General features: G+C 44.8%; 1 protein-coding gene across 2 annotated transcripts in view; it reads right to left on the bottom strand.

The window, feature by feature from the left end:
- The window catches only part of LOC140734824 (solute carrier family 13 member 4-like), an 85827-nt gene that overhangs the window by 4250 nt on the left and 59029 nt on the right, over positions 1 to 22548 (bottom strand). For both annotated transcript variants that reach the window (XM_073059397.1, XM_073059398.1), the window contains exons 7-14: positions 15769 to 15935; positions 13363 to 13482; positions 8054 to 8155; positions 7850 to 7951; positions 7510 to 7616; positions 7195 to 7349; positions 6469 to 6630; positions 5309 to 5446 (exon numbers count right to left, since the gene is read on the bottom strand). In XM_073059397.1, coding sequence (XP_072915498.1) covers positions 5309 to 5446; positions 6469 to 6630; positions 7195 to 7349; positions 7510 to 7616; positions 7850 to 7951; positions 8054 to 8155; positions 13363 to 13482; positions 15769 to 15935 — 1053 coding nt within the window. The remainder of the gene's footprint in view (positions 1 to 5308; positions 5447 to 6468; positions 6631 to 7194; positions 7350 to 7509; positions 7617 to 7849; positions 7952 to 8053; positions 8156 to 13362; positions 13483 to 15768; positions 15936 to 22548) is intronic.

Genomic DNA, 22548 nt, shown 5'->3' with positions numbered 1-22548 from the left:
TCGAAAGGCTTAGGCAGATGGAGGTCCTAAGGAGTTTCTAAGTTTTTTTTCTCTGTTAGTACATAGCTAGCGTGCTGAGAATGGGTCTGGCGATAGTGGCATGTTCTTTGTGAGATGTGGGAACTCTGGGAGATCTCCAAATCTCCCTGATGACATCTGTATGAAGTGCACCGCACTGCAGCTCCTTGGAGACAGAAACTGGAGCTTCAGCCGATTGGCCTTTGGCACATATGGGGAAATAAGGAGGTGATAGGTAGGAGTTACAGGGAGGTAGCCACCCCTAAACTGCAGGAGGCAGGTACCTGGGTGACTGTCAAGAGGGGAAAAGGGAATAGGCAAGCAGTGCAGAGTACCCCTGTGGCCATTCCCCTCAATTACACATATACCGCTTTGGATATTGCTGAGGTGAGAATGCCGTACCATGGGAATACCATAGCGACTAGGTCTCCGGCACTGAATATTGACGGGGGATTCCTTAGTTAGATTAAATACAGGAGATACTGTGGACGTGATTGAGACACCAGTCTGCCTCCGAGGCGCCGGAGTCAGGGATGTCTCAGATCGGGTCAATGGTATCCTAAAAGGGAAGGGTAAACAGCCAGAAGTCGTGGTGTGTATTGATACCAATGACATAGATAGGAAAAGGGAGGGGGTCCTGAAGAAAAAATATATAGAGAGTTAGGCAGAGAACTGAAAAGTAGGATCTCCAGGGTACTAATCTATGTATTGTTGCCTGTGCCACTGAGTAAGAATAGGATGATTAGACAGATGAGTGTGTGGTATTGATGAAGGGGGGAGAGCTACAGATTTCTGGATCACTGGAATCCCTTCTGGGGAAAGTATGACCTATACAAAAAAGGATGGGTTACACCTGAACTGGACGGGGACACATATCCTTGCGGGCAGCTTTGCTAGTGTTGCTGGGAAGAGTTCAAACCCATTTTGCACGGCGATGGGAACCGGAGAGATGGGGCTAAGGATGGGGCAGTTGGTATGCTGTACAACCAGATACAGTGTGTAATGACACTGAGGAATGACAGGAAAATGATAGGGCATAATTGCATTCAGTGGGATGAGTTAAAATGTAACGGGGGGCCAGTATCAAAACAAGGATTGAAAGTGTAATAATTGAATGCACGCAATATACAGAATAAGGTAGATGACCCTGCAGCTCAGTTGGAGATTGGCATGTAAGTTGTTGTGGGCATCTCTGAGTTGTGGCTGAAAGAAGATCATTGTTGGGAGCTCAATATCCAATAATACACATTTTTGGAAAGACAGGTAGGCAGAGGGTGAGGTGGTTTTAAAAAAAGAAAGAAATTAAATCCTTAGAAAGAGGTGATATAGGATCAGAAGTAGAATCCTTGTGGGAGAGTTAAGAAACTGCAAGGGTAAAAAGGCCCTGATGGCGGTTATATACTGGCCTCCAAACAGTAGCCAGGATGTGGGCTACAAAGTACAATGGGAGATAGAAAGGGGCATGTAAAGAGGGGAATGTTGCGATAATCATGGGGGAAAATTGGGTTGGTGCTGGATGCCAAGAGAGGGAATTTGTACAATTTCTATGAGATGGCTTTTTAAGAGCAGCTTGTGGTTGAGCGCACTAGGGGAAGGGCAATTCTAGATTGGGTGTTATGTAATGACCCAGATTAGATTAGGGATCTTAAGGTAAGGAACACTTAGGAAAACTTTTCGTGATAGAATTTACCCTACAGTTTGAGACAGTGCAGCTAAAATCTGATGCATCAGCATCAGAATCTGATTTAATTGCATTGTTACAGCAGATCAAAGGCATGGAAGAGGAGCTAGCCAAAATTGATTGGAAGGGGATGCTACCAGGGATGATGTCAGACAGGGGAGAAGGCTGGGAACTGGAGTTGAGGAGGAGATAGAAAAAAGGATCAGCCATGATTGAATGGCAGAGCAGACTTGACTGGCCAGATGGCCTAATTCTGCTCCTACGTCTTATGGTCTTATGGTTTTTATGATGGAAATTCAGAAGACGCAGGAAAGATACATCCCAAAGATAAGTATCCTAACAGGAGGATGAGGCAGCTATGGCTGACAAGGGAAGTCAAGACATCATAAAAGCTAAAGACAGGGCATATAATATAGCAAAAATTAGTAGGAAGGCAGATGATTGGGAAGCTTTTTAAAACCAGTAGAAGGCAACTAAAAAAACCATAAGAGAAAAGATGAAAATGAAGGAAGCCAATATATAAAAGAGGATACAAAGTAGTATCTTCAGATACATAAACAGTAAAAGGGAGATGACATTCGAAAGGTTGTAATGGGGGACAAAGAAATGGCAGACAAAGTACTGATGGACAAACTGAATAAGTATTTTGCATCAGTCTTCACTGTGGAGGACACTAGCAAAATGCCAGAAATGTGAATGTCAGGGGGCAAAAGTGAGTGTCATTGTACTACTAAGGAGAAGGTGCTAGGGAAGCTGAAAGGTCTGAAGGTAGATAATTCACCTGGACTAGATGGACTACGTGCCATTGTTCTGAAAGAAGCATCTGCAGAGACAGTGGAGGCATTAGTAATGCTCTTTCAACAATCATTAGAATGGTTCCTGAGGAATGGAAAATTGCAAATATTGTTCCACTCTATAAGAGGGGAGGGAGGCCTGACTTCAATGATTGGAAGAACATTGGAGCTTATTATTAAGGATGAAGTTTCAGAGTACTTGGAGAACATGATAAAATAGGTCATAATCAGCATGGTCTTCAAAAGGGGAAAACTTGCATGACAAATCTGTTGGAATTCTTTAAGGAAATATCAGGCAGGATAGACAAAGTCAGTGGATGTTGTTTATTTGGATTTTCAGAATGCATTTGACAAGGTTCAATACATGAGGCTGCTTAACAAGATAAGAGCCCATGGTATTACAAGAAATGTACTAGCATGGATAAAAGATTACCTGATTGGCAGGAGCAAAGAGTGGGAATAAAGGCCTTTTCTGGTTGGCTGCTGGTGACTTGTGATGTGCTGCAGGGGTTGGTGTTGGGACCACTTCTTTCCATCTTATTTATCAATGATTTGGGGTGAAGGAATTGATGGCTCTGTGGCCAAGTTTGTGGATGATACAAAGATAGGCGGTGATAATATGGTAAACTGGATCATCAAATTTGCAGATAACATCAAAATTGGGGGCATAGTAGACAATGAGGAAGACTATCAAACCTTGCAGCAGGATCTGGACCACGTGGAAAAATAGGCTGGAAAATCAGCAGATGGAATTTAATGCAGACAAGTGTGAGGTGCAACAACTTGGGTAAGTCTTGCACGGTGAGCGGTAGGGCACCGAGGAATGTGGTAGAAGAGATGGATCTGGGAGTACAGATCCATATTTCCTTGAAAGTGGAGTCACAGGTAGATCGAGTCTTAAAGAAAGCTTTTTGCAATTGGCCTTCATAAATCGAAGCACCTGAGTAGAGGAGTTGGGATGTTATATTAAAATTGTATAAGACATTGGTGAGGCCTGGCACCTACCTACAGGAAAGAAGTAAATAAGATTGAAAAGGTAGAGAGAATTTACAAGGATGTTGCTGGGATTTGAGGACTTGAGTTACAGGGACAGGTTGAATAGGTTAGGACTTTATTCCCTAGAATGTAAATGATTGAGACTTGATTTTATAGAGGTATACAAAACTATGAGGGGTATAGATAGGATAAACGCAAGCAGGCTTCCACTGAGGTTGGATGAGACCACAACCAGAGGTCATGGGTTAAGGGTGAAGGGTGAGAAGTTCAAGGGGAACGTGAGGGGAAACATCTTCACTCAAAGTTGAGTGTGGAATGAGCTGCCAACACAAGTGGTCCATAGAAGCCTAATTTCAATGTTTAAGAGAAGTTTGAATAGGTACATAGATAGGGGTATGGAGGGCTACGATCCTGGTGCAGGCTGATGGGAGTAGGCAGTTTAAATGGTTCAGCATGGACTAGATGGGCCAAATGGCCTGTTTCCATGCTGTACTCCTCTATGACTCTACAGTTTTTTGTAAATTCTATTGTATTTATTTTTCTTTAAATGCTTGCAAGATAATTATCATGTTTGTTCATGGTAACCTATACATACTTTAATAAATTTGACTTCGGCACTCCACCACTGTATCAGTCATGAAAAATAAGGGAATGGCAGATGACAGTGAGAAATATCAGTGTCAGGGTAAGAGATTAACAGAGAAACATACAAATTAGGAGCAGAAATAGGCATTCAACCACTGAGTCTGTTCTGCTATTCATTATGAGCATGGCTGATCATCCAAGTTGTTCTTGTTCTTTTTCTCAACATCCCTTGAACTTGTTTAACCATCTGTACTATATATAACTTTTAAAAAGCACAGTTGATGTCTTTGCCTCAACTACCTTCTATAGTGGAGAATTCCAAAGTTCTCCATTCTTCGGGTGAAGACATTTCGCCTCTTCAACATTTCCCAGGTGATCTACCCCAAATACTTGGACAGTGATCACTGTCTGCAGCCCTCCCCATCAATGGCAACATCTTTCCTGCATCTAGTTTGTCCAGTCTTGTCAGAAAGTTTCAATGAAAATAATTCTAAGTCTGCAAATTGTTTTCTTTACTGCCACCTGCAACCCATTCTGTTGGTTGAGGTCCTCACTGTTGGGATTGGTTCTGAGTTCTCCCCCTGTGTGAAGGTATACACTGGATGAATTGGAGCTACAGACAAACTGCATCAAATAGAATAACAACAAAAACACCAGTACACTAACATGTGATACAAACCATTTCAATATTTAATCTAGTGGCTTGCTTCCTGATCCACTATACAAGTAGCTATGCTCAGGATAGGCTGAAAACAAGCACTATTATTGTTCCATCCTTCAGGAATTCTTTCTCCAAAGTATTGCTACTAGCCCAATCTATATTGAAGTTACTTATAATTTTGGCAATATGGAAGCCTCCTCTAAGATATAAAATATAATTTCAAAATCACATTTAATTCGATGCCTATGAGGGAGGGAAGGGTTAGATTGATCTTGGAATAGGTTAAGAAGGTCAGCATGACATTATGGGCCAAAGGGCCTGAACCATGCAGTACCAGGTTCTATGTTCTAAATAATTTCAAGTTGAAGTTTATCGCCTTAGCTTTAAAGTAATAACCACTTTTCCATCATTCCACCCTGAGAAAGTAAGGTCTTAACCACTCATTCCCTTTCCTCCTCCTCTGCTTGTGAAGCAGAAGTTGGTAAATACTCAACATATTGGAAGCAGAGTACAATGTATGATTGATAGTACATCGTATCACCAAGAGTGAAATTCAGGCCAGATGTGCCTTACCATGTCTTGAATTTGGCAGTGCCCATAGCTGAAGACAATGGCATTTGGTGGATTACCAACAGGTAGCATCACAGCAAATGACACACACATTGTGGCTGGTATCAATGTGTACAATGGATTTATCTGCAGCGTCTCAGACTACAAAGAAAGCAGAAAGCAAGTATTAAGGACAAAGTAATAATGTTTCAGGAGTAACTTATTGCTTCTGTAAAGAATAATAAAAAAACTAAAATTTGCTTTCAGAGTCTGCGAGGGAGCAAGATAATATAACTTCTGGCTCAGAAATCGCTGGTTAGTGCAATGGAGCAGAAACTTCCCAACTCTTCTTTTACTTTAAAAGATTTCAAAGCCACAGCAATGAAGAAAACCATCTCTAGCCTTGGTGACATGTTACACAATGAAATGGAATTCTTTAAAAGGAGACCACCACACTGTGGGAGAGAGCTTTGACAACTTTTTCCACACACAACAGCATCTTCTCGTGCAGAACATTCTCTCCCATAGATTCTCTCCATTGATGCAATAGCAAGCTCCTTGCTTTAACTGTGGGTGCACACAACCCTAATATTCTCAGCTGTCAAATTTAAACCTATGCATGTACATCTCACAAAGGTACACTCCACTTCAGTTCCTCAGTGAGAAAATTATTTTAGTTTAGAGCAGGTTTCACTGCAAAACATGACAGGAACCTCAGACACAAACAGGAGCACCTATTAACTTTTTCTTAAATATTGTTAGTACTTTTCTGAGTGCCAACTCCCAAGAGTGCAATACGGTTTACATTTTATTTTCATGTGAACTCAAGGTGAAAGAGCTATGTTGGCATTATTTAGTTTACCCCATTGCACATCAAGATCTGAATCTGGATAGGCCTGCAATCCTCTATTGAAAGAGTTACCAAGGCTCAGCCAATCCGAACACATCAAAAATGAAATTGGTAATTTGTTTTAAGCAAACATATTAACAGCTGGGGCAAAAGCAAGGAGATGGCATTAGGCTGTGGCTCAATCATGATCTAATCAAATGGTGGAACAAGGTCGAAGGGATGAATGATCGACTCAGTGTTCCCATATTTGCAAAAAGTGGCAACGTGAGCATCGTAGTTCAATATCTTACAGGATAATTAGAGTATACGTGGCCACCGCATAGTATAGGCTCACCAAAGTGGAGAGAATAGGCAGGAAGACTGTGATGGTAGCTGGATTACTCGCAAATTCAGTGACGACAGACACCAAGAGGCATGCAATTAACGTAACAGCCCATGGAGGGAGATTGCTCATTGGTTCCATTTGACGTCCAATCCAATCTGATAGGCCAGACACCTGAGGAGAAAAAGCCAAACTTCAATAAGGAGTTGTATTTGCAATGGAGATTGTGAAAAACAAACCCTTATTCAGGAAACACAAAGACCATATGATGGTATAAAACACTTAAATCATAATTATACAACACAACTGACAGTTCAAATAGTTAGCTGGTAGACTGGGTAACAGCTTCCTCTATGTACCCTCTTGGATTAAGGAATACTTCATCTCATCAGGATAATCCATTCCCCAAATATTTCTTCCTATCCATAGGTTTAGCCAGCAGGACGCCCAATATTATATGAAGATATACGTTTCATTTTACCTCCCTTACAGTGGACATCGAGCTATTTCATCAGTTTAGTTGTGGTTTATGAAAGCATCTTACAGGCTTGTTGGGTAGTTTGATAGGACGAAAAGACCTTTCTATTATCTCATCACTTTCAGTGGTGCAAAGCAACAACGATCCATGCCAGTCCAAGCTCATTTTCCTTTTGCTTGCAGGTTAGCCTCTGAGATTCCTCATGCCCATCCATAACGAGCCCCGTTTTGAAGAACATGAAACACTTATTGTCTCTTTACCTTGCAGCCTGCAGCTAAGGCATATCCACCTCCAACAAGGATGACAATCTCCCAGGGCATGTGTTTCTGAAAGTCTTTCCAGTTTATCAGTGGTGCTAGGGGATTGTGTTCCTTTGATTGTTTCAGTTTCTTTAAGTCCCTTGCACTTTCCTCATCTGGAAAAAGACAAATTATCAAGTTTAAATCTATCTCAGTGCCTCCCCACTCACTCTCCATCAGTCACGTTTCCAGTGTCATTACTTCAATCAATTACATGGCATGGGGAAGCTGGTGCCAGACTGTGAAGAGGCTAGCAATTCAGTCATCAGAACTCACCATTGTGCTCCTCACCAAAACAGGAGAAAGATGGTTTCTGAGCAGGAATCAAGAAGAGAAGAAAGCCCAGGAAAATGGAGACAGTGGCATCTGTCCTATAGCCTTTTCTAGAAGGAAAGGAATCAATATTCAGACAACACTGAGAGAAATGATTCATTGATAGTCTACACAAAGTAGCTATTACAACCATTCAAAAAAAAAGGTCACTTGTCATGTGCTACGATTGTAGATCTGGGCACTGGATGCATTTGACAGTGGACTTGGTGCAAAAGCAGAGGCAGATAATCAAGTCAAAGCTGATATTGAAAAGCTTTTGTTATTCATTGAACCTCATCCTTACCTCTCAAAGAGTGATGTCCATCCTGGAACAAACCCAGGTTCCCGAGTAAACCACAACAATGTCAACAATACAAAGAAAATCCCTGTCACCATCTCAGGATAGCTGAAAAACATTAAAGTTGAATGGATGTAATTCTATTTTGAGAAACTTAAATGCCAAATATTGGCTCCATGCTCTAAAAGTCAGCAACAATTTCCCCCTTACCTGAATGGCCCCAATTTCTCATATTCTTCTTGAATTCTCCTTTCAGACATCTCCTCACGTTTCGTCTTTCTCTTCTTGCTCAGAGAACAAGTTTCCTTAAAGCTGTCACAAAAGATTTATACAAGTGATGTAATGAAGTTAAGTGAATTGTCATCTGTTCTATCTGATGGAAGACATTTTCCTCCTTTATGTAGAGTCAATGTGTGTAGAACAATGCCATTTGTGATATTAAATCACTGATTCCTTTAGAGACTAGTATTTATCTTGGTATCTGAGGTGATATTAAACCGAGTAGAATATAGAGCCTTAGATTTCTAAATATCCATTCATACAGAGATCTTCTCCAGAGCGAAGACTTACCAAAGATTCTTGGATGAATTTTAATGGACAGAAAATCTGAGGAAGGTATATAATTGATGATAGGTGATGGCACTAGTTTGTTTATGCTATACAGAAAAATATTAGTAAAATTAAACGAAGTTCTCAAAGATTTTCAGCACGTTGGTAGTTCGCACCATAAAGTGAGCAGTCTGTGCCCAAAACAACAGATCGGCTTTTGGCTGCATTCCATTCAATGATAATACTTTCCTCAATATGACCTACTAGTTCTTTTATTATGATTGTACTTCTAAAAAAAAAGTTTGCTAATTGTAAACAGAGGATGCATCATAGCAAATCAGTCTTCTTGCAAAACTGTCGTGTTACTTGTATTTCCTATAAACAAACTCATTTAGGATTAGATTGGATTCTGTAGGACTCAGATATAGAAACCCCTGGCTGAGTCCAAAATGGTAAAAGTACTTAAGTGCTGCATTCTGACGGCAATGACTGGGGCTGGTGTAAACACTGTCTTCCTAATGAAAGTGGGTTCTATGTGTCCATTTACATATTTCTCCAAAAATCACAGGGGGAACATCGGCTGATATGATGCTGATGAGCAGAACATTCTATGGAACATTTTCTAGGCTCCTCAAGCCCGGTGAGTGGAATTCAGCACATGAGGAGGAACTCCTTTTTGAGCTCTGACTCTAGGTGTGTGCAGCTGCTCTGTATCTTTTCATCTTCATGGCATAATAATAATCTTAGATTGGGAAATCTGTCTCCCATGCAAACAGGTACATTGAATGGAGCCAAATGAAAATAGCATCAAAACTTCTGATTGCTCTTCTGAAATACTAAATCAATGGATAGGCAAAGTGCAGCAAAAGTGTAACTTTGCATATGTTGAAAGTACTGATGATCGTTTCCTGACTGGTTCCATCGCGGTATGGTATGATGAATCATTTGTGCAGGAATGTCAGATGTTGCAGACAGTCATGGACTCAGTCCAACACATCATGGGCACATCCCACCCCAACACCAGAAGTATCTACATGTGGTGCAACAAGAGAATAACATCTATCATCAAAGATCCCCACCATTTGGCTATGGCATCTTCTCACACCTACCATCAGGCTGAAGGCACAAAGGCCTGAACTCTCACACCACCAGGTTCAAGAACAGCTACCTCCCTTCAAACATTTGGATCTTGAACCAACCAGAACAACCTTAGTCACTACCTCAGTGTTGAAAAACTAACATTTATGGCAAGGCTTGAATACTATCATCACTTATAAAGTTAAATCAAGCAACAGTGGGGCTTTGCTTCCAGAGGAGCTCAACGCTCAATGATCACTTGGACTGACAAAACATGGAAGAACCATCACCAACTCCACATCCCTTGATGATCCCGTGAAATCAGTCTCTGAGGCCAACATGCAAGCAGTCTTCAGGAGATGAACCCACAAAAAGCATCAGCCCAGATGGGATACTTGGCCAAGTACCAAAGACCTGTGCTGGTCAACTGGTTGGAGTGTTCACCAAGATCTTTAACCTCTCACTTCATGAGACTGAGATACCCACCTACTTCAAGCAGGTTTCAATTATACTGCAAGTATGAAGAAAGCACAGCAGCACCTCTACTTCCTTAGGAGTTAGTGGAGATTTAGCACAACATCTAAAATGATGACAAACTTCTATAGGTGTGTAGTGGAGAGTATATTGTCTGGCTGCATCACAGCCTGGTATGGAAACACCAATGCCATTGAACAGGAAATCCAACAAAAAGTAGTGATTTAGTTTAGTCCGGTCCATCACAGGTAAAGCCCTCCCGGCCACTGAGCAGATTTAAATGAAACACTTTTGCAGGAAAGCAGCATCCATCATCAAGGACACCCACCATTCATGACATGCCCTGTTCTCACTGCTGCCATCAGGAAGGAGATACAGGAGCCTCAGGACTCACACCACCAGCTTCAGGAACAATTACTAGCCCTCAACCATCAGGCTCTGACCAAAGTGGATAACTTCACTAACCCATCATTAAAATGTTCCCACAACCAATGGACTCATTTTCAAGGAATCTTCAGCTCATGCTGTTAATATTCATTGCTCAATTATTCTTCTTATTATTTTTTTTATTTACACAGATTGTTGTCTTCTACACTCTGGCAAGTTGGGGAACCTTTCATTGATTCTGCTGTGGTTATTATTCTGCAAATTTATTGAGTATGCCAACATGAAAATGTATCTCAGGATTGTATATGGTGACATATTTGTACTTTGAAAATAAATTTACTTTGAAAAGTTTGCATTACATTGGATTTTTTTGCTCTAGTTGTGTTCTTTTCTTTTAATTGTATCATTAAAATTTCATTTTTGTTTTTCTTGTGAATGTTACGTTTCTAATGCTATGTACCTGTATAGCAGCTGAAAGTAAGTTTTGAATTGCACATGTACATTTATGTAATCATGCATATGACAAGAAACTATTTGTCTTGAAACTTTAGGGGCAGTGTAGAAAATGCAGCATCTATATCAGGAATACTTTGCCATCTCCATAGCGGTGTGGTACCTTGGAGAAGATATTGACAAAATATGTCATTACATTTACATTAATGTCTGTTGGGCTCCCAGCCGGGCTGGGGGAAGACAACAAAACTTTTGGACTCTTTGTAACAGTTTTGCGATAATCACTTCTAAGAGATTTTTTTATTTTGTCCATTGTTTCAAATCTTTGAAATAATACTCAGACTTCAGAATAAAATCTGTGCCAATGCAATTTTAAAGTGAAAAATATAGTTATATCTATTGCTGAAGTCAGGATTCTGCAATGGCTCTGACTACTTGTTTTCACAAATCACGTGTTTATCTGTAGTGTTCTGCCAGACAATTTTGGATTATATCAGCTTTTTTTAAAAAAGAAGTTGACTGACCTTTGCTAGTTTTCTAGATTGGAAAGTTGCACTATCAAAGAGCCAAATGCAAAGAATGGACTGTGACTGCTGCTTCCTGTTTATCCTGGTTTAAGAAGCAGGCAGTAAACATGGTACTTGAGATAACAGCCCAAGTAATACACAGACACAAATGTTTACAAATCTGTATTAAAATGGAGTACAAAGCATATTGTGATATTGTTCCTTAATGTAATTTCTCAGTAGGTAGTGTTTAGTGGCGAGCAGAACCTTGTTCCAAATTCTCCATCATTGTACATAAGAACATAAGAAATAGGAGCAGGAGTAGGCCATTTGGCCCATTGAGCCTGCCCCACCATTCAATAAGATCATACTGATCTGTTTGTAAACTCAGCTCCATCTACCTGCCTTTTCCTCATAACCCTTAATTCCACTACTATGTAAAAATCTATCTAACTGTATCTTAAATATATTTAGTGAGGAAACCTCAACTGCTTTCCTGGGCAGAGAATTCCACAGCTTCAGCACTCTCTGGGGAAAAACAGTTTCTCCTCATCTCCGTCCTAAATCTTTTCCCCTGAATCTTGAGGCAATGGCCCCTAGTTCTAGTCTCACCTATCCATGGAAACATCTTTCCTGCTTCTATCTTATCTATCCCTTTCAAAATTTTGGATGTTTCTGTAAGATCCCTTCTCATTCTTCTGAATTCCAGAGTATAGTCCCAGGCGACATAATCCCTCCTCATAGGTTAACCCCTTCATCTCTGGAATCAACCTGGTGAACCTCCTCTGCACTGCCTCCAAAGCCAGTATATCCTTCCTCAAGTATGGAGACCAGAACTGCACACAGTACTCCAGGTGCGGCCTCACCAGTACCCTGTATAGTTCCAGCATGACCTCCCTGCTCTTGAATTCAATCCCTCTACCAATGAAGGCCAACATTCCGTTTGTCTTCTTAATAACCTGTTGTACCTGCAAGCCAACTATTTGAAATTTATGCACAAGTACTCCCAAGTCCCTCTGCACAACGGCATGCTGCTATCTTTCACCATTTAAATAATAATCTGCTCTTCTATTATTCCTTCCAAAGTGGATGATCTCACATTTACCAACATTGTATTCCATCTGCCAGACCTTGGCCCACTCACTTAACCTATTTATATCCCTCTGCAGACTCTCCACATCGTCTGTACAATTTGCGTTTCCACTCAGTTTAGTGTCATCAGCAAATTTTGCTTCGCTACACTCAGTCCCCTCTTCCAAATCATCAATGTAAATGGTAAACAGCTGCGAGCCCAGCACCGACCCCTGCGGCACCCCACTCACCACTGACTGTCAACCGGAGAAACACCCATTTATACCAACTCTCTGCCTTCTATTGGTTAACCAATCCACTATCCATGCCAATACACTTCCTCCGACTCCATGCATCCAAACCTTATTTATAAGTCTCTTGTGCAACACCTTATCCAACGCCTTCTGGAAATCCAAGTATGACATCCACCTGTTCCCCTCTATCCACTACACTCATTATGTCCTCAAAGAACTCCAGTAAGTTTGTCAAACAGGACCTGCCCTTTCTGAATCCATGCTGCGTCTGTCTAATAGAACCACTCCTTTCTAAATGTTTCGCTATTTCTTCCTTAATGACAGCTTCAAGCGTTTTCCCGACTACAGATTGTAAATAGATCATTGCAAAGAGTGTTTTAGCAAATAACACAATACAGGGGCAAAACTCTGCTGTTGACAGTAAATACTGCAAAGTTCAAAGTACATTTATTATCTAAGTATATATACAACCTAGAGATTCATCAGCCGAGAAACAGAAAGAAACCCGATAGAACCCATTAAAAAAAACGGTCGTCAAACACCCAATGTGCAAAAACAACCAAAGAAACACAAAAGAGAGCACATCTTCTAAGTTATCACACGGCATGAAGTTGCATGCAGTATGGCCAAAGGATAAAATCCTACAGTGGGGTGGAGGGGACCATGAGGCACCCTACCCTGGCAGTTACTCAGAAAGTTACTCAACAGCTGCAGTATTTGCGGGAGATGTGGTTTATTTGTTGCTTACTTGCATCCCAGGAAAAGCCAGTGCATCCAGATCCAGGTCAAAACCAGCATGATGATGGCAATAGGAAAGCTGAAAACAAACCAGGTGCCAAAGTTGATAGATCTCGATTCCGGGTAGCGACTGCGAAATAAAAAACAGCAGGCTGTCAGAACTGCCGACAATAGACAGGCCGGTCAAGATCAAACATGCACCAACGCAAATTTCACCAGAAACTAAAAGGGGAAGGAGCGCTGACAAAATGGCGGAGGAACTCAGCAGGCCAGGCAGCATCTGTGGAAAAGAGTAAACAAGGTTTTGGGCCGAGACCCTTTGTCAGGACTGGAAAGGCAGAGGAGAGGTCAGAGTAAGAAGGTGGGGAGGGAGGGGAGGAAGAAGTACAAGGAGATAGGCAATAGGTGAAACTGGGAGAGGGAGAAGGGTTGAAGTAAAGGGCTGGGAAGCTGACTGGCGAAAGAGATAAAGGGCTGGAAAAGGGACAATCCAGTAGGAGAGGAGAGAAGACCATGGAAGAAAAGGAGGGAGGAGGAGCACCGGAGAGAGGTGATGGACAGATGAGGAGATAAGGTGAGAGAGGGAAACAAGAATGGTGAAAGGGGGGAGGGGGGCAATTACTGAAAGTTTGAGAAATGGAACTTTTCTCAGGTTGGAGACTACCCAGACAGAATACAAGGAGTAATGGAAATGACCTCAGTGGTGATGCCCCACCTGGCTTCCTCCATACCTCTCCTTTGCAGACTTGTAGCCATATTCCAGTTCACGGAATCCTTGGACAGCAGCCAATTGATGGCACCTGATCCAGGCCTACCCACAGCTGCCTGGGCCATATCCATGGCAACAACTGAGCTGACCCTCTGCCAAGGGATCGGGGGCAAGGTGGTAGTGAGGCCTCAGTGAGGCCTGGCCTTAAGAAGGAACAGTGCTGAAGCCCTGCCCTTGTAACATCTCAAACAGCCTTGGACATACAGGAATCCCAGCTGTGTGTTGACCCTCAGCTCCAATCAAAACTTCAGGACTTTTTTTAAAAATGTTGCCGATTTAATACTGCTGTAAATAATTACAATTTTAAGACTTTTACAAAGTTATAAATATAGAAAACAAACTATATTATTTTGCTAAGAAATAATTTAAACAAAATAAATAACTTGCCCTCTTCCACTTGAACTCTAGACTGGGAATCCCCATTGATATTAAAGGGCTGACTGCTCCACGAGGCAGATTCTCCATGGTATCCTGAAGAATCCCAGGACAACCAGGCTCCAAAATTGGACTTCAGCAGCACTCTGCACATCACCGACTTAACAGGAGCTCTGTGCAAGCTTGGCACTTATTTGAGTATGATGGCCAGACACTGGAGGTTGCATTTTGAGCAACCCACACCCTTTATTCATAGCTTAAATTCCTGATAACCAGAGCCGCCATTGTTGCAGGTCCTCCCTTTGGGCCACACAGCCACAAGCAAACCAAAAACAGAAAATGAGGAAATTACTTCCTTGGGAAATAATAGTCAATGGTTCAGATGAAAGGCCTTTCATCTGAACTGAAATGTTGCAGAGTGAGAAAAAAATTATAGAGAGGAACAGAAAGGGTCAGATTCAAGTTGACAAGGTAACAATTACTGTAAAAACTGGCAAGTAAAGATAGAGGAGAGAGAAAGAAAAAATCAGAACAAGTTAAAATGGGAAATTACAGCCACAACTATGAAAAAGAACAGAATTATGAATTGAAATAGTTAAATTCAGTACCAAGTCCTGAGAATTACAATGCACTGAGTGGAAGAGAAAGCGCTGTTCTCTGCAGTTGCAGTGGGCATGATTAGTGCAAAGCTGGGGGACAAATTCAGAGAGATCGGAGTGAGAATGGGTGCAGAATCAAATGACAGGCAACCGAGTGCTCAGGTCTGCCTTTAAGGGCTGAATGGAGGTGTTCTATAAAGCAACTATACAATCTGAACTTAGTTTTTCCAAGGTCAAAGCCTGTAACTGTAACTGTGAGGCATGTCCTTGTAGCATGGCAGTTCAGCACCATATCCTTAGCAGCATTTTGTGGTGGAAGCTAATTACTGCTTTTACCAGGGATAAACCTACAGTAGGAAAATACTTATTTCTTGAGGTACAGTGTGAAATAGGCCCTTCCAGTCCTTCCAGCTGTGCCACCCAGCAGTCCCACAATTTAATCCTAACCTAATCATGGGGCAATTTACAATGACCAGTTAGCTACCAACCATTACACTTTTGGACTCTGAGAGGAAACCAGAGCACCCGGAGGAAACCCACGCAGTCACGGGGAGAAGGTACAAACTCCTTACAGGCAGTGACAGGAACAAAACAGGCACAGAGGGAAGTCTGTTCCAGAAGTGGCAGACCAGGCTGATTAACAGGGTCGTTATCTGAGGAATGAGAATCTTACGTATTGAACTGCTCAGCGAAGATGAGGTTGGTTGAGGTTCCCGTAATTGTCATGAGGCCTCCAATGGTAGCAGCGTAGGTGATGCTTAGAGAAAGGCACTTGCAGATCATGTGATCGCGCTTGGTCTTGTATTTACTGCTGTACTCCTTTCTGGGTTGACTTTGGTCCTGTTGGGAAACAGCAGCAGCAAATAAACTAAGTGTAACATTGATCCATCTCCTTCCTCCTCTCGGTCTCCTCCCCTCTTCTCAGTGAGCACCCTGCCTGCTATGGGTCGATGTTCAGCAGCTAAACCAGTTATTCAGCGTGCGGTCAGTAAAGCAACATTTCACGTGCAACTCCAAACAAAACAAATGTGAAACTTGCCAATACGAGATAGCTGTTGGATGTCTGCCGATCATTGCAAATGCACTGGAACTGGACACTTCATTAGGTACATCTACTCATTAATGCAAATATCTAACCAGCCAATCATGTGGCAGAAACTCAGTGCATAAAAGCACGCAGACACAGTCAGGAGATTCAGACCAAACATCGGAATGGGGAAGAAATGTGATCCAAGAGACTTGGACAGTGGAATGGTTGCTGGTGCGAGGCACAGCGGTTTGTGTATCTCAGAGACCGCTGATGTCCTGTGATTTTTACCCAAGAGTTTACAGAAAATAGTGTGAGAAACAAAAAAAATCCGGTGTGCGGCAGCTCCGTGGGTGAAAACGCCTTGCTAATGAGAGAGGAGAACGTCCAGACTGGTTCAAGCTGTCAGGAAGGTGTGAGTGATGCACCATCAATAACTCACTCTGAGACGTAAAAGCGAGATATCGGCTTTTATTGACTGGAAGAAGGAACGAGCAGTGAGTGACCACCATACTACATCCTGGAGACTGAGAGGCCGGGCTCAGGCCTCCATCGCCTTTATACAGGGGTCTGTGGGAGGAGCCACAGGAGCAGTCATCAGGGGGCATGTCCAGACAGGTATATGTAGTTCACCACAGTGAGCAACTCAAATAGCCAAGTATTACAACAAAAGTGTGGAGCAGAGCATGTTTAGAAAGGACCTAATAAAGAGATCGCTAAGTGTATGTGCAAATAGTGGACAATAACAACACACACTTAATAATGGGTAACACATGCAAACAGGTTAGCAAAGCAGCAACGTGCATCTCCTGTTTCTAGGTCTTGTTCTATACACCTCCCTATCCTACACTCAGCAAGTGTCACACACCATTCTATTTTCTGTTAAGTATTGGTGTTGGGGAGTTGAACAGACTGCAGACTCAGTAAGCAGCGAAGCCAGCCTGGTGGACGTTTGACCCATTTCAACACCTGGCCACTCTAAAAAGAGCCAGACCACAACTGATAACGCTCTGTGAAATGCCACTGCCGGAACTAAGCTGGAAGGCAGCCTCGGTGGATATTTGCTCTGTCCAGATTATCTGTTGGCGAACAAACATATTAACCGGGGCCTCGACCTTTTGGATCTGTTCAAGTATTTGATTTTGAATAATTGGGAATTTTTGAGCAGATTATGCAGCCTGACGAGGGCCCTGACTCAAGTAAACAACTGATAGCAAAATGATCAATAGCCTCGCAGCTTGTTTACTTGTCTATTTTCAGCCAAAGGCAGGATGAGGAATATTTCTGTATCCATGAGCCAAAGTTTGACTAAATGCTTCACACAAGCTCTCTGCAGACAGCCAAGTGGCATGGCCCAGATAAATCTACTCCACGCCACGTCACACAGATGATGCAGCTTGGTCTCCTGCTAATCAGTCCACTTTGGCCAGCTCGATGTCAGCAGCCCTCCTTGCGGGAGGGTAACCGCTCGTTTCCAATCGATCCCCTACTCTGATTCGAGGGATCAACACTTTGGTCCCTCTTTTATGGCAAGATGCTTCCCCCCATACATATGTTTCTGACTAGAGCACGGCAAGGCTTAGAATGAAAGCTTGGACATATTCCCTATTGACTCAGCAGCAGATTTCACCGTTCTGTTCACTGGTCTGCGCAGCCCTGATATGTCTTCACAATGCTGATCATGCTCAGCCTCAGAATCAGCTTTATTACCACTCACATACTGTATGTTGTGAAATCTGCTTTTTTGCTGCAGCAGTACAGTGTAATATCTAAAACATCACTATCGCTTGCAATAATAGATAGAAAAATACTGCTAAAAGAGGGCAAAATGGTGAGGTAGTGTTTATGGATTCATTGTCCATTCACAAATTTGATGACAGAGGGAAAGAAGCCATTCCTGAAACATTGAGTGTGTCCCCTCTTCCCTGATGTGTGGAATGAGAAGATGGCATAACCTGGTGGGTGAGGGTCCTTATTGGTGGATGCCCCTTCTTGAGGTACTGCCTTTTGAATGGTGGGGATTCCAGTGCCCATGATGGAGCTGGTCCAATTTACCACCCTCTGCTGCTCCTTCCCCATCCTGTGCAGTGGCACCTCTGTATCAGATAGTGATGGAATCTGTCAGAATGCTCCCCGTGGTACACCTGTAGAAACCTTATGGAGCTTTTGGTGACATACCCTCTCTCCTCAAACTCTTAATGATGTATAGCTGCTGGTGTGCCTTCTTGATGTCTGCATCAGCACGTTGGGCCCAGGATAGAACCTCTGAAATGCTGATGCCTGGGACCTTGACACTGTCATCCTTTCCACTGTTGACTCCTCAACGAGGACTGCTGTGTGTTTCCTCGACTTCCCCTTCCTGAAGTCTACAATCAATTCCATGCTCTTACAGACATTGTGTACAAAGTTATTGATACAACACCACTCAAACGGCTGATTGTGCCAATTCCACACCTCATTCTCTTCCAGTGTTTAATACATTGTGATTAAGGCCAGATTTATATCTACCTACAATCTCCATTCTGTTTTAAAATGACTTTCTTTTCTTGTCAGTTTCATCAGAAGCTACCACTTACCACAACAACCCTTGTTTAGTATTATGTCCGGTTAGGACAAAACGTATATCCTTGAAACCCAGCTCAATAACAGGGTAGAAGCAGTCGTTTGTCACCTCTGATGAGAATTCCCATGAGGAATAGCCACGCTTCCAATAAGTGCTGATCCCTGATGCACCATCAATAACTCACGCCGAGACTTAGGAAGTGAGATTATCGGCTTTTATTGACTGAAGGACAACACTACATCCTGGGGAAAATGAGGGAGAGCAGCAGGCCACAGTCGCCTTTATACAGGGGTCTGTGGGAGGAGCCACAGGGGTAGTCAGCAGGGTCTTGGGAGGAGCCACAGGAGCAGTCAGACAGGTATATCTAGTTCACCACATTCACCCCCCCTTTGTTTAAAAAAATTCCCAAGCATATTTACAGGTTAAGTCGATCAGGTGGTCGAATCGTTCGCTGCGATCTACGTAGCTCCGGCTGCAATTGCACAGGAGCCGGAGGTGATGACGGCACAGGTGCCGGAGGTGGTGTGTGCTCCGAAGGCGGAGAGTGGGTTAATTCTGTCCCAACAGGAGGTGTCAGGGACCCCTCGCGTGTGAGCGAGGGCCCTGGAACAGACGCATACGGAGTCTGTGTGGGGCACGGGGCGTGCGGAGTCACCTCGGGTACAGGGTGCATAGTTACCGTGGAGTGCTCGGGGTAGTGGTCTGCTGCTCCGGCGGGCGCCAGGTCGCGGACAGAGACCGTGTCCTCCCGCCCATCAGGCAAGACCACGTAGGCATACTGGGGATTAGCATGCAGGAGGTGAACCTTCTCGACCAGCGGTGAGTACTTATTACTCCTCGCATGTTTACGCAGCAGCACTGGCCCCGGGGACGTCAGCCAAATTGGCAGGGTGGTCCCAGTGACAGACTTCCTGGGAAAAGAGAATAAGCGTTCGTGAGGGGTGGCATTAGTGGACGTACACAACAGGGAGCGGATAGAGTGGAGTGCCTCAGGGAGGACCTCCTGCCATCGGGAGACCGGCAACCCTTGTGACTTAAGGGCTAAAAGTATGGCCTTCCACACTGTGGCATTCTCCCTCTCCACCTGGCCATTCCCCCGGGGATTATAACTCGTGGTGCGACTAGTAGCTATGCCCCTAGCAAGCAGGAACCGGCGCAACTCGTCACTCATAAAGGAGGACCCTCTATCACTGTGGACATAGCAGGGATATCCGAACAGTGTGAAGAGCTGGCGCAGGACTTTGATGACCGACGTGGTAGTAGTGTCGGGGCAGGGAACGGCAAAGGGGAATCGCGAGTACTCGTCAATAATACTAAGAAAGTAGACATTGCGGTCGGTGGAGGGAAGGGGGCCCTTAAAGTCAATACTCAGTCGCTCAAAAGGGCGGGTGGCCTTGACAAGCTGCGCAGTGTCAGGACGGTAGAAGTGCGGTTTGCACTCAGCGCAGATCTGGCAGTCCCTGGTCATCGTCCTGATGTCCTCCAGGGAGTACGGCAGGTTCCGGGCTTTAATGAAGTGATAAAACCGGGTGACCCCCGGGTGGCAAAGTTGGGCATGAAGGGCATACAGCTGGTCGAGCTGGGCACTAGCACACGGTCCCCGGGATAGGGCATCAGACGGTTCATTGAGCCTGCCAGGCCGGTACAGGATATCGTAAGTATAGGTGGAGAGTTCCATTCTCCATCGCAAAATTTTATCATTTTTGATTTTGCCCCGCTGTTGGCTGCTGAACATGAACGCAACCGAGCGCTGGTCGGTCAGCAAGGTGAACCTTCTGCCGGCGAGATAGTGCCTCCAGTGCCGAATAGCTTCCACTATGGCTTGGGCTTCTTTCTCCACCGTGGAGTGCCGAAGTTCAGAGCCTTGAAGGGTACGAGAAAAAAACGCCACTGGCCTGCCTTCTTGATTGAGGGTAGCAGCCAGCGCGACGTCAGAGGCGTCACTCTCTACTTGGAAGGGAATGGTCTCGTCTACCGCATGCATCGTTGCTTTGGCAATGTCCCCTTTAATGCAGCTGAAGGCCGCTCGGGCCTCGGCAGAGAGGGGAAAGGTGGTAGACTTGACCAGGGGGCGGGCCTTGTCTGCGTAATGGGGAACCCATTGGGCGTAATAGGAAAAAAACCCCAGGCACCGCCGGAGGGCCTTGAGAGTAGTGGGAAGAGGGAGTTCTAACAGGGGGCGCATACGGTCGGGGTCAGGGCCAATGACCCCGTTCTCCACGACATACCCAAGGATAGCGAGCCGTGTGGTTCTGAACACACACTTGTCCTTGTTATAAGTGAGGTTCAAAGCATCGGCCACCTGGAAAAAACGCTGGAGGTTGGCGTCATGGTCCGACCAGTCGCGACCACAGATGGTGATGTTATCTAGATAGGGAAATGTGGCCGTCAGTTTGTACTGGTCCACCATCCGGTCCATCTCCCTCTGGAAGACTGAGACCCCATTTGTGACACCAAATGGGACGCGCAGAAAGTGATAGAGCCTGCCACCCGCCTCGAAGGCGGTGTAGGGGCGGTCCTCTGGGCGGATGGGGAGCTGGTGATAAGCGGATTTCAGATCAATTGTCGAGTACACCTTGTACTGAGCTATCTGGTTGACCATATCCGCGATGCGGGGTAGGGGGTACGCGTCAAGCTGCGTGAATCTATTGATGGTCTGGCTGTAGTCCACAACCATCCTATTTTTCTGCCCAGTCCGAACAACGACCACCTGGGACCGCCATGGGCTTGTGCTTGGCTCAATGATCCCCTCCCTGAGCAGCCGCTGCACCTCTGAATGAATAAAGGCCCTGTCCCCCGCACTGTACCTCCTGCTTTTAGTTGCCACAGGTTTACAGTCGGGGGTCAGGTTGGTGAACAGCGATGGGGGAGGGATCTTGAGGGTGGAGAGGTTGCAAATAGTGTCAGCAGCACAGCTATCGGCATGGTGCTGGGCGGGATGTGGGGTTCGGGGTGTATGTGCGTGTGGTAACGGAGTATATGGCGAAGTCCCACCAAACTGAGGATTCCTGACAGTGAGTGGTGGGAGGGGCCCGTCATATGCCATAGTCACACTTTCGAGGTGGCTCTGGAAGTCCAGCCCCAATAGCACAGGTGCGCACAGCCGAGGCATGACCAGGAACGCAAAGTTCCGATATTCTGTGCCCTGCACCACCAATGTCGCTACACAACCCACCCGGATGTCTGTGGAATGCGACCCTGAAGCCAAGGTGATCTTCTGACGGACCGGCCGTGTCACGAGTCCGCAGCGTTTCACTGTGGCCGGGTCAATAAAACTCTCAGTGCTGCCCGTGTCAAACAGGCAGCGAGTCCTGTGCCCCTCCACCAGGATGTCCATCATCGACCTTGCGAGCTGGTGCGGGGCGCTTTGGTCGAGGGTCACGGAAGCCAGCGTTGAACTGGGCGTGTCGAGGGCGGGGCCTGGTGACGCCGGCAAAGATGGCCGCTCACATCCGGGCATGCAAGATGGCGAGGCGGGGGCGGGGCCTGGTGACGCCGGCAAAGATGGCCGCTCACATCCGGGCATGCAAGAGGGCGGCTCCCAGGTCGCACACGGGTAGGTAGGGGCGGGGCCAGGTGACGCCGGCAAAGATGGTTGTCCACATCCGGTCATGCAAAATGGCGGCCCCCAGGTCTCAGACGCGGCGCTGCTCGACCCCGGGCGCGGTTTAGATTTACAGACCTTGGCGAAATGGCCCTTCTTCCCACAGTGGGAACAAGTCGCTTCGCGCGCCGGACAGAGTTCTCGTGCATGTTTCCGAAGCCCACAAAAGTAACAGAGTCTCATACCTGGCGAATTCGTGGGGTTTGAGATACCGCGACTGGCTGCGGCGTTGGCGAATTCGCTCGGAACCGGGGAATGG

This window comes from Hemitrygon akajei, chromosome 10 (assembly GCF_048418815.1).
Source record: "Hemitrygon akajei chromosome 10, sHemAka1.3, whole genome shotgun sequence".
Lineage (NCBI taxonomy): Eukaryota > Metazoa > Chordata > Chondrichthyes > Myliobatiformes > Dasyatidae > Hemitrygon > Hemitrygon akajei.
This window is presented reverse-complemented; position numbering and strand designations above follow the sequence as displayed.